The 15,482-nt window shown below is 51.2% G+C and overlaps 2 protein-coding genes across 2 annotated transcripts; one reads left to right on the forward strand and one right to left on the reverse strand.

Annotated features, from left to right (window-relative positions):
- Positions 1-241: 241 nt before the first annotated feature.
- On the forward strand, positions 242-5,368 carry LOC125953739 (phosphatidylinositol phosphatase PTPRQ). Its single transcript, XM_049683495.1, has 6 exons — positions 242-2,299; positions 2,369-2,528; positions 2,593-3,306; positions 3,377-4,536; positions 4,611-4,956; positions 5,021-5,368. The coding sequence occupies exons 1-6, from the start codon at positions 503-505 to the stop codon at positions 5,230-5,232; spliced, it is 4,389 nt and encodes a 1,462-aa protein (XP_049539452.1). The 5' UTR covers positions 242-502; the 3' UTR covers positions 5,233-5,368.
- A 19-nt stretch (positions 5,369-5,387) lies between these two features.
- LOC125953744 (tyrosine kinase receptor Cad96Ca-like) lies at positions 5,388-12,185 on the reverse strand. The gene is made up of 5 exons (XM_049683503.1): positions 12,096-12,185; positions 9,059-9,697; positions 6,530-8,024; positions 6,352-6,457; positions 5,388-6,269 (listed from the first exon to the last, which is right to left on the reverse strand). Exons 2-5 carry the CDS (start codon positions 9,231-9,233, stop codon positions 5,763-5,765), a joined length of 2,283 nt encoding a protein of 760 aa, XP_049539460.1. The 5' UTR covers positions 9,234-9,697; positions 12,096-12,185; the 3' UTR covers positions 5,388-5,762.
- Positions 12,186-15,482: the final 3,297 nt, after the last annotated feature.

Here is a 15,482-nt window from a genome sequence, read left to right on the forward strand (position 1 = left end):
ACAAAAAAGCGTTTTCTGATAAGTGGTGGCGTGAAGTTGTAAAAAAAATCAAAAACAAGCTATCTTTATCTAATGCAGTTGAGTCGAGTTCCGTGTGATTTTGTGTGATCATTTTTACGAGAATGTTCTTTCGATCATCCGTTAATCGTTTGATAGGGTTTTTTTAGTTGCAGCATTTAACGAGAGCTTGTGATAATTAAACTTCAATTTTTTTGTTAACAGCTGGTCGCAATTTGAGAAATTTATTTCATATAGGCATATCTTCGCACTAAAACGCACTTTTTGTGGAGCTCGATCATTCGAGATATACAAACTGATATTTGTTGGTTTGATTAGGAGTTTTTTTCTGGTATTCCTTTAGAGTTTTTCTTCAAATGTTCAAAGAAAAACTTAAACGCCGCTTCGCCAGCTCTCCAGTTACAGTGTGTAGGAAGTGTTAGAAAGTGAAACTGTCGCAACAGCGAATTGGCATCCGCATGAGGGGAAGTAATGAGCAGTAGTGATGGTGAAACGACACTTTTCGCGTCTCGGTGTGCTACTGTGTTGTCTGGTGACGGTGACATATCTCCAGCGATACCACCAGCTGCCGACCATCGTTATCGCTGGCGATACAAACGAGCAATGGATGAGCAGCACTAGGGGTAGCGATGTGGGCAGCGGTCATTCCGACGCCACTCAAACGGAGTCTTTGTACGAACGTACAAACGTCCAGCACAGTTTTATCGAAATCTCTCCAAAGTGTAAATCGACCAGAATTACGGTCGTCGAACGTCGCGATCCGGACGGGGAGCTGGGTATTGAATGGTTAGGGGAGCCGGACTTGACGGCCAAGCATTTTTACAACATAACTTGGATTGATTCGAGCGTGGGCCGAAAGGTTAACAGGAGTGGCGGGATCTACAAACTGACCACCTTCGCGTTACCGACGAGGAATTGGTGTGAGATCGTTGAACTATCTGTGTGCCGTGGTGATTGGAGAAAATCGCAGCCATGTGTCTGTGGTATTTGGACGCCGCCAGTTGATGCACTGAATGCCGTGACAGCAGTTAAAGTGTCCGATGGGGGATACATTGTTTCGTGGAAGCCGAGTAAGTGTGTGAAAAAGTATGAGCTACGTCCTGGGTACCTCACGCTTCAGTCCACGAATCCTGTGGCAGTAAAGATGTTCAATGTGCGCGATTGCCAATGGAATCGATTTGTGGTAGAAGTTGTGATGCAAAATGGCGTCATCGGACAGCAAGAAGTGCAATTCTATGGTTATCCTCAGCTAGCGGACCCGCAGCAAGCCATTTGTGTTATCAGTAAGATCCGTAACGCCACGGAACTGTGGAAAGTATCCACACTAGAACTGTCGAAGGGGGAGCTTAGTATCGCCCAGCTCGAACACTACATGACATCGTGCCGCACACCGACCACCGTAGAGTATCTGGATCTATGTAGTGTTCAGAGTGTGCAGAGGAGCAATCAAGTGCGCAAAGCCGATGCCCTACCTCACGTTATTCCACCGTTCTGTCCCATGAGCGCTGCCCATCCAGGCGATGTTACCGTGAAGCCTACCATCATCGGTGAGGTGCGTGATCTTCGGGCGAATACGGACCTAGATCGAACGGTCATCCTTAGCTGGCGGCCACCGCGTGAAGGGAAAGTGTGCGTGAAAGAGTACATCATTACGTGGGCTTCGGAAAGCGAGATTGTTGATGCCGAGCGTACGACGTACACGGTGACAAATCTGGAACCCTGTACGACCTATAACTTCACCGTCAGTGCCATCGATCATAGTAATGCGAAGGGAACACCCAGCTCGGTTGAGGCCCGGGTACGTGAAATCGAGCAGCTATCGGAGGTGGTGGAGCTGGAGCTGTACGAGGTGGAACCACGGTCACTGTCGGCCAAGTGGAAACCCCCGCTCAATGGGACGAACTGTGTGCAATCGTATCGAGTGGCCGCTTGGTACAATTCCCCCGAGGATGCTTCCGTGGTGCTGGTGTTTTCCAACACGACCACCGATCAGCACGTTACCTTTGGGGAGGCTATCGCCTGTATGTCCTACATGGTGCAGGTGATACCGATATCGTTCCAGAACAAGGACGGCCGGAATGAGATTGCTCCGCTGAAGACGAAAGAGCGGACGATCTTGCCGTACCATGTGGAACCGATTCGAGCGATCGGTGTACGGTCACGTAGCCTAGAGTTGTCCACGAAGCTGCAGAGTGATAACAACAATAACTGTCTGCTGGTTAGTGTGCGGTTTAATTGCACAATTGTACCAGAAGCTGAAGATTCCGCACCCGAGTTACCGGTAAGGGCGTTTATGGCATCGCAAGGGCGGTTCGAGTGGATTTTAATGGTCGTTTCATTGGTTTTACAGGTGATTAAGGAGTTTGCAATACCGAGTGGCAACGTGAGCTTTGAAGGTGTTGTCGAACCGCTCGTACCGTACACCGTCTACCAGTGTAATGCACAGATACTGAACATCGCTGGCTGGTCCGACCCTACGCCGTCATATGAAATACAAACGGCAGAGGATGGTAACTATCGATCGGCTCTTCAGTTGTGGTCAAATCTAAACGCTCACGTTTGTAATCTTTCCAGTACCCGATAGTCCCCGCGGGGTACAGCTTATCGCTGGGAGTGGCTTAATCGAGATCACCTGGAAAGCGCCAGCCGTCAAGAATGGCGTCGTAGTACGCTACCGGATTCACATTCGCATGATCGGCCCCGAATACCCGATGCCGAAGCTGTGCGATCAGCTCGAGGAGTACAATGAAACGGTCGATCTGAGGGATGAAATCGATCCGGATGAAACGATCCACCGAAGCTGGGATGGTTCCGAGTTCCAGTACACCATAACGCAGCTAGCACCGTACACGCTCTACACCGTGCAGGTTGCGGCCGCTACGGGTGCTGGAGTCGGTCCGTACTCTGAACCATCCGAGATCGTTACGCTTCCGGATGTACCGAGTGAGCCACGGAATTTTCGAATCGAGCAAATTAAGGGCCCCGAACTGGATCAAGCGTACAGCTCGTCGGTTGAGTTTTCCTGGGAGATACCGTGCCGGCTGAACGGGAAGCTAAACCGATTCGAGGGCACACTGAGTGGTGTTCGTGAGACGGACAACTCGGTGCCACATGTGCTGAGGTGGGTTGTTGAGGTCAGTGAGGAGAGTGATCCGTTGGAACCGTTCCGATATATCGAGACGCGGTTGAAGCCGGAGTACGTGTACACGGTCGCCATGAATGTAGCGGTCGCTGAGGTACCAGAACCAAGTCCGGATGCTCAGCTTACCTTCGAGTCTCCGGCGGGTAGTAAGTAACGAAAGGATCCCGTACTCAGTGTGAAGGGTCCACAGGTTAACTGTTGTTGGTATCTTTCCAGTTCCAACTATCGATCAAACCGACGACTGGTTTAAGGTGGACGTGTTCGATGCCCCAAACCCGACCAACACAGCTCGGATCGTGCTTGGTAATATTACCCTCAAGTCGGACATTGGAAGCATCCGCTACGTGGCCCTGCTGGTGTCGGAACGCTTTTGTCAGATTGATCCGGAACCGCGAACCGATTTCATCAACAGCGAAGGTACGACGCAGTGGCCCGAGGTACCCGATTGGCACCGAGTTAACAATATGCGCTGTACGGAGCAGTACCAAACGACGCCCAAGTTCTGGAACCCGCTGCTGCATCTGTCGCGTGCCAAATCCAATCCCGTGGAGTTCGTCGTCGGTGAGGAACGGTGCGATAATGGTAAGGAGTACTGCAATGGACCACTGAAACCGGGCACTGAGTACGCACTGGTCGTGAGGATATTCTCGCGTACCGGATTCACCGACTCGGAGCTACAGTTCTTCCGGACCGATTCGCTCATCATGGTGGGGCTGATCATTAGCTCGATCGTTGCGTGCTGTTTGCTGGCGTTCATCAGTGGCCTAGTGATTCTGTGGCGTCGACAACGGTTGCTTTTACCGGCCCAGCTCGCTGGTCGTGCACCGAGCGAGGAACCGTCGGACATCCCGTTGAAGAACTTTCCCAACCAGTACGATGAGCTGTTCCAGTCGAACCGGGAGAAAGTCTCGAAAGAGTTTCAAGCGATCAACTATTTCTCCGACACGGTGCTCCAGGAGACGGTTAGCTATCACAGTGCGAGAGAGAATGAGCGCAAGAACCGGTACGTTAACATACTACCGTACGACTCCAATCGTGTACTGCTGGACAGTAACGAGGAAGAGGATGAGTACGATGGGCGGAGTGGTAACGACTACATTAACGCCTCGTTCATCGAGGGCTACAAGTACCAGCGGGAGTACATTGCGACGCAGGGACCGAAGCTGGAAACCTGCGCCGACTTCTGGCGCATGGTGATCCAGTACGAGATCGAAGCGATCGTTATGCTCACGCAGCCAATTGATCACGAAAAGAACAAATGTTGTCAGTATTACCCAAGGTATCAGCAGAAGATCCGCTTTAACGACATCCGGGTCGAGTGCAAGCAGGAGCTGAAGCTCCTTTTCTACCATAAACGTCTTTTCGAAGTGACGCAGGTCAGTGTGGTGGCCACACTACCACAGATATGGCTCTCAAGTTTAATAACATTTTCTCATTCTACATCGCACAGGGTAACCTCACGAAGCTGGTGTTTCACTATCATTTCCTCGAGTGGCCAGACCACAGTTGTCCGGCCAGTCCGACGGATTTGGTAAAGTTTACGAAAATCATACGAGCGGAGCGGAAAAGCTACGCCATTCCGCTCGTCGTGCACTGTAGTGCCGGTGTTGGCCGGACTGGGACCTTCATCGCACTCGACATCATTCTCCAGCGGATGCAGAACGAGAAGAAGATCAACGTGTACGATACGGTGAAGCAGTTGAGGCGGCAGCGTGTCAAGATGGTGCAGACGCTCGATCAGTACACCTTCCTCTATCAGTGCTGCCTGGAGCAGGTGTCCAAGAGTAATCGTAAAAGTAAGTATTCCAACAGTCAAGGTCTGTGAGGAACTTTCTTTAAAATGCGTTTCCCGTTCTGTAGAGCCAAAGTCGAGCTTCATCGAAATCGTAGATCGCGAGAGTCACGGAAAGCATGCACCGCTGGCTACCGTAATCGAGGTAGAGCAGCCTGGAGTTGCGGTCAGCAATGGTGGTAAGCCACTGTTTAATATCAAGTTCCCGAAATCGTTTAACGCCGGGTTGGAAAAGGTGACGAGCTTTGCACCGAGTGATATCGCTGGTAGTGGAACGTGACCGTGGCCGTTTCTGTGCAATGATTGCGACAGACCGCATTGGATGCGCACGAGCTTTAGATGAAATCTAATTTATCTTTTACCAAATAGGATAGCAACTGATGTTTTATGTAATGTTACTTAGTGTTAATACACATGGATCTTGTTTCTGCACAGCAACGATGCCTTCGTTAATTCATTTGAGCCAATTAACGGTTGGGTTTTTCTTTTTTTGTTTATTGATTGTAGGATCATGTTTTATTGGCTGCCTTCTTAAATTAACACGCGCTCTGGCCCAATGCAGAGCCCAATGAAATAGTACAATGAACGAAAGGCGAAATCAGTTCTCTCTTATTTACAAGTAGAATGTCGAATGTTTTAAAACTCGTCTCAACCACCATCCGTAACGCCGCCCAACGTTCGTCAAAGCACACCGATATAAATAGTGTCTGCAGAGTTCGGAAACGAATGCGGAACAGTAACGGGCTTGCCCGTCATCTTATCACAACCCAAAAAACAGGTGAAAAGCTTGGTACTGAGTATCGCGGGCAGCTACAGCTTCTCGCCGCTCATGTTTAGCATGTTGTAGTAGTTGTGATCCGGGAAGCGTTCCAGCTCGATGTAATCCGTCTCCGTCTGTAGCAGTCGGTCGAGCATTTCTACCACCTCCGGGAAACCGGGCCGCTCATCGGGATCGCTGGCCCAGCAGTAGAACATAATGTTGTACAGCTCACGCCGACAGTGTTCCGGTTTTTCCAACCGGTAACCATCGCGCACCTTGCGCATAACGTCGGCCGCCGCTATGCCCGGGTAGGGCGTCGAACCGAGCGTCACGATTTCCCACATCAGAATGCCGAAACTCCAGATGTCGGACTTGACGGTGAAGATGTTATCGTACAGTGACTCCGTCGCCATCCACCGGATCGGTAGACGGCCCTCGCTCTTCCGTTCGTACACCTTCGAGGTGACGATATCCCGAGCGAACCCAAAATCGGCCACCTTACAGGTGTGATCCTCGGTGATCAGAATGTTACGAGCGGCTAGATCGCGATGAATGATCTGTGGGCGAGAGAATGGCCGCCATTTGCAGGTTATAGATCGATGTTAGAAAAGAACCCGATCCCGATCCAACGGTACTTACTCCTCGCGAGGTCAGGAAATCCATCCCACGGGACACCTGGAACATGAACGAGGTGAGATCACCCGAGGTGAGTATCTTAGACTTGCCGTGAGTATTGCCATAGTGTCTGCAGGAAAGACAAAAGTAAGGTCAGTACAGTACAGCATCCACTTGCGTGTACCCGAGTGCCAATACGTACTTCTCCACCCGTGAGTTCCTCAGGAAGGTCTGCAGCTTGCCCATGTTGACGTACTCGAGTATAACGAAGATTGGATCCTTCTCCGTACAGCAACCGAGCAGCCGCACGACGTTAATGTGCGGTTCGAGTGACTTCAGGACCTGCAGCTCCGACAGTAGGTCACTCCGCTCCGCCTCGCTCGCGTTCTCCTTCAGTGTCTTCACCGCCGTAATGGAGACACCCTCGTGACCATCGATATCGGTTGCTTCACAGCGCCAAACCTGCCCGAACGCTCCCTCACCGAGTATGTTAAACACCTTCAACCGATGGCGCGGAAACTCCCAGCGATCCTTCGTGATCGAAGCGTTCGACTCTTCGGACAGCTGCGAGGTCGCCTGCAGATGCCCATTCGCATCGCGCTCCCACGGTGAGGTGTAACGGTTGCTGAACGCCATCGGACCGCTCCAGTGGCTCAACCCGATCGAATTCCGGCTGTCCTCCGTGCCCGACGTGATGTTGCTGCTGGCGTTGCTTTGGTTTGACTTTTTGGCTTTATCAATTTTGTTCTTCTTCTTCAGCGTCTTGCTGATGGCGCACAGGTACTTCCGGAAGATGCAGATCGCGATCAGGCCCGCACTGACGAAGATGATCGTAACCGAGATGATGACGGGCAGTAGGATCTTGATCGTGCTCGCCTCCTCACTGGCGCCGTGGGCCGGGTGGGCACGCACCGGACCGTGAACCGTAGTAGCGGTGGTCGTGAAGGGAGGTCCCACCGTCGGATGGCTGGCAACCGTTGGAGGGTGTCTGCTGCTGCTGATGGTAGGTCTTGAAGGTATCGACAATTTGGTTGTATTGCTTGGAGCTCCATTAACGTCGAGCGTACTGTCGACGGCACTGTTAGTGTCCGGTGGGTTTTCGACTTCCGGTGCCACCGCTGCCACTGTCCCGATCGGTCGATCTGGATACGTTTTGGTTTGTTTCGTCGATGGTGGCGTTACACCGTAACCGTCACCGGTTAGATCGAACTCCTGCTGCTGGATCGGTGGTGGACTTCGGGTAAACTGCGGTGGCAGCAGGGGCAGTGGAACCTGCGGCCGTGAGCTCATACCGGGCAGGTTAAAGCCGGGTGGCAGTATCTGCCGGATGTTGTCGATACTGGGCGTAAACTGGGGTGGACGCGATTTGTACAGTCCCGTCGCATTGCTGGCCAGTATGTTAACGTACACCTCGTTCTTCGACGTTACGCTACCATCGGTCACGGTGACGTAGACGAAAAAGTTCTGACCCGCCCGTCCTTCGACACTTTTGTTTAGCGTCACGATGCCGGTATGTGGATCGATTGCGAACGGTTGATCTTGACCGGCGACTAACGCATCCATGCCAAACTCCAGCGTATCGTCCTCGTTGTCGTTCGCGTGGACACGCGCGATGACGGTACCGAGCGTTGTGTTTTCCTTGATCCGCCAATGACGATCCACTGTGATCAGCGGTGGGGTATTCAGCTCCTGGGAGTCTGCAAAAAGTCGACGGAATCGAACAAAAAAATATGAACCATTGCAAGGAACTTTTAACTTTAAGATCAGTGACTTCCAGTTTCCTCGGCAGCAAACTGGAAGGTCTTTTGGGAGCGGGGAGGGTCACTGACAATGTGACCTTCTGTGGACGGTCGGTTAGTAAATGACTTCCTAAAGCGACACCGAACAATCAGCCTCGAGCGAGCGCGGAGGGGGCTATTAAACGTTCCAAGCCACCACCAGAAGGCACACAGAACCGGGTGTGGAACCTGTTGAATAATTTTCAAATTTACTTCCGATCGGTGCGACCTTCCACAATCCACTGCGAACGACAACAACAGCGTCTTGGTTAACCTAGGCCAGCCCAGGTGATTAAATTCCTCTCGTCGTCGTTGTCGTTGTCGTCGAAAGGCACGACCTTAATGCGACGTGGTCTATTAGAGAGCAGCTCTGCTAATTACAGGCCTCTCGCCAATACGCTATCATATCGGGCTATTGCCCCCTCCACCTCGACTAGAAGAAGATGCTGCAGCTGACTTGACCGGGGACTTGGTGGATTATAATGAAGTGGTAGACCTCCGCATTTCACGTGACATCTTGACCAGGAGTTGGTTCAATCTGAACGGTTGAAGGACTAGGACATAAACAAAATAATTTGTTTGTTGCGAAGCGATAAGCGATCGACGCATCATTTCGATCGCAAGGTGTCCACCGGTGTGTGTCCGGTGTGTGTGTGTGTGTCTGCGAGAGGAAAAGGACGCAGATCACACTCAGACACTCAGAGGGAGTCGTCAGTGGACGGCCAGAAACCCGTTGGACAGCTTTTGCGGTTGCGAAGACGGTATTCTCCGCCGTCGCCGGGGAAGGGGACCACTTTCATTTTAGCTGCCCCATCAAACCCGATGCCACTCGCTTTCTATACGAATTGCGCACCTCAACAACTGTCGTCGGTGTTGCGCTTAAACGTCGCGCGTGCGCCACGTGTATTGGCTGTAAATGTAGAATGATCGAACGGAAAAATTGTGTGCCTTACCTGTGCCTTGATGCTGTAGAATGATGAGCAGGATCGTACACACGATCCACCCCACCGTCAGGCAGCAGTGGCTCATCGGCATCGTCGCTGACGTCACTGGTTTACTGCGGCGGCTCCTCATTCCCGGGCCAGGGGAGCCTCTCCGAATCCGACTTCGCATCCAATCGAGAGCCATGCTCGACCCGTCCCTCGGTCCCTCGAGATGATCGAGCTTCGGCTAGAAAGTCATTGAGCCACCACCCTTAATGTCCTCCCTGCTGCTCCTTTTCGTGGGTTGTCACTTTTCTTTCGTTCACTCGTCTCCCCTCTTCTCTTTCTTAGCTTGTATGATAATAATCTTCACACTTCTTCCGCCTTGACGACCGCCTTCGATAGGGTTATTAACGTAACGTTTCGGTTCTTCGGTCAACACACACACACACTCGACGCCGGTTTTTACGTAACAATGGCAAAACTTGTCACAACGATGGGGCTACTACGGTGCCGTTCGGTTTCACTTTCGGTTACATAGTTCGGCCAGAGAATCATTTTCGTAGCACTCCGGAATTCGGGTGTTCCGTCCACGGTGGCATAGGCTTCGGTTGCCTTTGAAACTTGGCACGGTGACTCACGGATCGCTGGTCCGGATTTAAACTATCGCTATTGGGGAGAAGAAAAGATAAGCTTAAGCATAAGAAGTGAGCTCACAATCGAACCTAAGGTTACAATGAGATAAAGAGACGTCATTAACGGGGGGTTCCCTTTCCCACGGCCACATTCTTGGCCAGGTCTTGGCTCATTTCCCGACACGCACAACAGAAGCATCCATCTCGGAGGGAGATACCCGCTCTTACTGCTCCAGATCCAACCGGGATGAGAAAGTGCATTCAGCTGTCATGCCCGGTGGCTGCATATCTGTTGCAGCGGAAGCCAATGTTTGCTCGGTACGATTTATCAAACGAACGTGCAGCTAAATGTTCAGCTTAGCTAGATTTCTGCCCGGGAAATGAACAAAATCTAACGAATAATGAACGTATGCTGCTGTGTTCTTTATGCATCTGTGATTTTGTTCATTTCCCGGGCCAGAAATCTGTAACAAAATCTGTACAGATTGATCTGCAGCTCAAACGAAGTCCACTAAACGAAAATATGGTGATCTACTGGAATCGTAACACCCAGAGAAAGTGGCCACTGTTGGCGAGGCAACAGTGCATTTGGACAACCGGAATCAATAGATGATAACCTTCAAAACTGCACATTTTCCAACCTCGCTATCCATTAATTCCCCACCATTTTCATGTTGGACAGGGACGTCCGTCGCGTCGTGGGTCACAAAATTAAATTAACGTTTCCCGCTCACCGGAGCGCCGATATGCTTTCCCGTTCAAAACTGTTTGCTTCATTATTTTAATGCGCCTCAACTTTCCATCAATCAATATGGGCGCATAGCAAGAGTGACACGGGCACCGACACAGGCCTGCCCGGGTTTATGCTTTCCAACCCCGTTGTCATCGCCGCCGTCGTCGTCGTGCACTGATTCCGCTTCGCATAAACTCGTGATCTTCTGCTCACCACCACTGCCCATGATGCTGCTGCTGCTGCTGCTTGATTGAAAATCCATATTTTCCACAAAGAAAGTGCGAATGGTTTTTCGCAGACACACGCACTCCCAGATGAGCAGAAGGTAATCGAAGAAATGCCAAATCGATGCTTCCGTATGCGTCGACCGTTTTCTCTTTCACTGACCCTGAGGGGCCAATCCTGGGATCCTTGTTTTTTGCATCCGATTCTTGTTCTTCTTCCCCGTGCGATCACCGCAGCTTAATTCAAATCAATGCAACGACGATCGACGATCGATCGGAAAAGCCAAAAGCCGTCTCGGTGAAGGTGCATCACATGGTCTACGGTAGCTTCGGCCACCAGCACCGACCGCCATCCATTTCACCGTTACCGCTGTACCGATTTCTCTTTTCCTTCTCTCTTCTGCAAGCTCTCCGCAAACTCTTTCACTTCTCTGCTGGCCACCAGCCTGCCTGCGCATGTCATCGACGCGGTGACGCTCATTCAACCCTTTCATGCCCCATTCTGTTCCGTCTCGATCACACACACACACAAACGCACTCACGATCGCGCACGGTCGGTCGCTTTTGGGGCCTCTTCCTGTGTGTGCTGCGCACGCCCGCGAGAGAGAGAAAGAGAGAGGGTTCGTCGCTTGCTCTGACGACGCAGACACCGCAGACGAACGTTCGAACGGCGCACTTTCTTATTTCATCCATCCATCCATCCATCCATCCATCGCTACCACCACTGTTGCTACCAATGCTTTCCTTTCCTTGGTTGCTTTTGTTTTACATTTCCTTCCGCAACCAACCGAAGGAAGGAACCGATCCCAGTCAGCGCCAGCGGCACTTTTCTTTCTTTCACGCACGTCAGGTTTTGTTTTGCTGCTTCGAATTCGAAACCACTACTGCACTGAAGCGGTCTCGCCCTGAATGATCACTCCATCCCTTCCTCACACAGTGTTAGAAGCGGTGGGTGGTACGGTGGCTGGCCTTTAGCCCCATTATTTTCCACCAAACGCGTTGGCAACGCTCAACGCGTGATCGATTTCACACAATAAAGAAAAAAAAACCCTCACAGCACACGACAATCATCAGCAGCAGTAGACGCATTAGGGGCCACCGTCACTGGTTCTTATCGCACCATCAACATTTGCAAACTTTCATCCCTTTTTGATCTTTCGATCAATTCGGTCGCAGCTACAAACAAATCAAAACACTCACTGGCTCCGGTCTCTCACTCGCTGCGGTGCACGCAACCGCTGGATAAGCATTTGGAATGCAAATGTGTGTTTTGGAGCGGGGAGTGGGCAGATGATCCTCACTCATTAAACACCATTGTTGCAGGTTGTTTGCCGTTCCAAACATTCCACCTTCTAGCAACAGCGTAGGCGCTAGCAGCACACGTTCAATGAATGCTTCACTGGCAGCGATTAGAAGCAGCGATTCTCACGATCAAACACTACACGTGCGCCGAACGGCAACGAATGATCAATTACCCCTTAGTTGCTGTTGCTTCGGTGATCTCGGTATCGGATCAGGAACGGGTCTACGGCGAACGTCGCGAACACAATCGAACTCGCGGAGATGCCAACTCAAACTGAAACCAACAACGGGGACCGTCCGGTCGGCCCGGAATACTACCCGGAGAGTGGAGCAACAGGCACGAACGCTGGTAGTGGTGTGCGTAAGATCGCGTCCCCAGGTGAGCTAATGTTTTGACTCGAACGCAAGCATGGAAGCTGAACAACGGGTTTAGCTTACGTTTTGAACTCTCTTTAAGAAGATGTTGAGTTGATTTGAGGTCCTTAATAGATCTATTTCTTGGCATAAAACATTACAGAACGTATCTAAACCTTTAGTGAATGAATTGAAACTTTTTGCGCAAATTGTAACCCTCACGTCACTCACACACACCGTTTCGTCTCATCCGGGATGAGCCCTTTTCACTCACACCAATACAAATACGCATACACACAGACAGATAGAGGCCCCCCCTCTTGTGAGATTATGTGTGGAGCATGCAGAAAATAAGCACAGCACGACCGTCTAGACCGATCCTCAGCTGCTCTGGCGTGGAGAGTCTGTCCAGCAGCTTCCACCGATGATGCTGCGACGACGTATGTCGTGGTCACATGCAATATGATGATGATGATGATGATGCTGACGTTCCCGGAGGAATGGTCAGCTGCTTTTGCTTTCGTTACATTCAGACCTCCTGGACGGTGGCTTCGTGGCACACACTCTTCTCGAGTGAGTCCAGATTTTGTTACTCATTTTTATGGAAATGAGTGATAGAGAGGGAGGGGGGGGGGAGGAGGTGGATAATTTTGGGGGCATAAAAAAGGTGCTCAGGTAGAATACTGATCGAGTGATGTCATAGTTGTTATAGGAATTCATCATCATCATCACCGATACACATCCGTTTGCGGGGTTCGTCGCTTGTGCCGCAAGTCTTTCGTATCTCAGCAATCTCCGCTGCCACACAGAGCCCACGGAAAACCTGCTCAAGGTCGTTCGAGATCCAGGTATCGCCTTTCGTGCCCATCGCCCCCCTTCCCACTCCCCACTCCAGCACGCAAACGATCGTGGCATGCGATCGCGTGGTGTTGGTGCCAGCCAGCATAAATCGTGCGGCGCATCCGTGATCCCCATCCACACGCATCGTTGTGTGTCTACGTGTGTGTGTGTGTGTGTGCATGTGCTGGTTAAATCCGAAAAGCGTGTGGGAATCCCCCCCCCCCCCCGTTGAGGGTACCTTAACGGAATCCGGCACCAGCCTTTTGGTGGGGGAGAACCAATTGTGGTAAGCCACGGGTCCGTAACGGGCATGCGCTGGCACGAAGAATGATTTATCCGGTACCAAGAGGGGGTGGAAGTCCCCCTTTCCCCCAAGTACCCGGTGCCCTGGTGCCCTCGGCCCTGCGACGCGAGTGACCTCCACTTTGGGGTTTGGTTCGAAGTCGTCTATTGTGGTGCACGCGAATCCCGTTGTAACGCACCAATAGACAAATAAATGGGGGAATGGAGAGGGAGGGGAGAAGCGGCTCATTAGCAATTGCAGGGTTGGGGTCTCGCTTCGGAACCGGAATTCGGAAGTTCTTCAGCACAGAACGTGCGCATTAACCGTTGAGCGATCCCGTTGTTTGCTTCTTGTACAATACGCTTTTTTTCTCTACTTTAGCTCACTCGGTGGTCAATCGTGACGTGGGTTGGTTTATGGTTGTGTGCGCACCCTACTCATCCGTCCGCCATTTTAACGGCTTAATTCGCGGGAGTGGTTCGCGCGAAAAAGGGAATGTCCGCTGCTCGTCGTCGGCGACAAGTCGTAGAAGCAACAAGTCGGTGAGATTATTCAACATTTAACAAACACTTCCCATTGTGCGTGTGTGTGTGTGTGTGCTACTCGGTATCTCGGTTCATTCGGCGCGCACGTACCTCGAGAGGGTGTGTGCAATGCGGTCCCTTTTCCGGTGGCAATTTGGAAAGTGCAGCTCGCTCCGTTGGACTTTCTTCCGTCTCGAACCACGCGACACGCTAAAAGAAAATGGTGGCGCCGACCGGCAGCATACACCACGACACGACTGGCCTGAACTGAACTTTCACTATCGGGATGCAGCGTCCCCAAAACGGGGACACCACGGCCAGATTCGCGATTCATTATGCAATCTTGGGGGGTTAAGAAGTCGAGTCGAGAGCGGGCCGCGAAAGAAGAGGAACCAATTTTATGCAAAAAAAACCCAAATTCCCAATTCGCCCTCCACCCCCCTTTCCTTGTCCTTCTCCCTTGGTGGCTGCATTCGCAATAACCCGCAAACGTCACCAGATGACGTCAGTCAATCAGTATATACCTTCGATCGTCGTCGGTTACAACACCGCGCGAGAAAGGACTCAGGAAGGCAGAAAAAAACAAAAGACGTCAAAGCTCCGATCGGTGATCGGTGCCAGAGTCGTCGCGTGAAGTGCAGATTGCATGCCTGCTGCATTACATAAAACGGGCGGACGGTGGAGGTGCGGCGCTGCCTGTGTGTTGTTTGTATGAACTTTAACGCGTCCGGAACGCCCGGAGTCCACCGAGGCCTGCAGTTCACTCCGAAGATCCGGGTTTGGACCTGATTGGTTTGGTGTTGGGGTGCCAAGGTGATCGCGGAATGCCGCGTTGTCGCAAGGTGGGCGATGAGATGAGCAGCGGAGTCGTGTCGTGCTGTTACCGGAGAGGTCGTTGTTCCGGCTCCGGAGAGGGATATGTTGCGCAAGATTGGATTTATTTGCCGGGATTTCATAATGGCTGGTATGTGTGGTGGTTTGGTAATTGGATCGAATACGAAGGAACTAAATGTGTTAATGTTGTTGCAATGGAGCTTGGTTGAAAAACGGGCCGACAGTATTGGTGAAGTTATTGGAAGTGCTTTTGCTGCTGTTGGTTATGTTTTATCCAACAAATCGAACAAGTCGTATTATTCGTACAGTAATTAAGAAAGAAATTAATGAGACTGAGCTTCTTTTCGCGGCGTCCATTTTAACATTTTTCATCCGTATTTGCTTGGTGTAAAGAAGTAAAGAGTAAAGAAAACAAAGTAATCTATTCTTTCTACTAAATTCCGATTGACCAAATGAGCAGAATGTCAAGAGCTTGGCCAGGGTCTTAGTCCGAGGCTTGAGGAGGTCCTTTAGACCCGGTCGGTCTCCGTCCGACTTTGGGGCTCTTTTTATACGAAATTCTGTCCTTGAAAGCCAGAACGGACCTTGCCGTACTCCGCATCCAGGATGCACGACTCTCTGGTATGGCCAAAAGTATGGGTTTAGAATCCTTTTTCGTTGTTCCTGGGCCTTTTTGGGGATCTTGCTGCAGCTCCCCACCCCTCTTCCCCCTCCAGATGGTTAGA

The sequence above is a fragment of the Anopheles darlingi genome, chromosome 3 (assembly GCF_943734745.1).
Source record: "Anopheles darlingi chromosome 3, idAnoDarlMG_H_01, whole genome shotgun sequence".
NCBI lineage: Eukaryota > Metazoa > Arthropoda > Insecta > Diptera > Culicidae > Anopheles > Anopheles darlingi.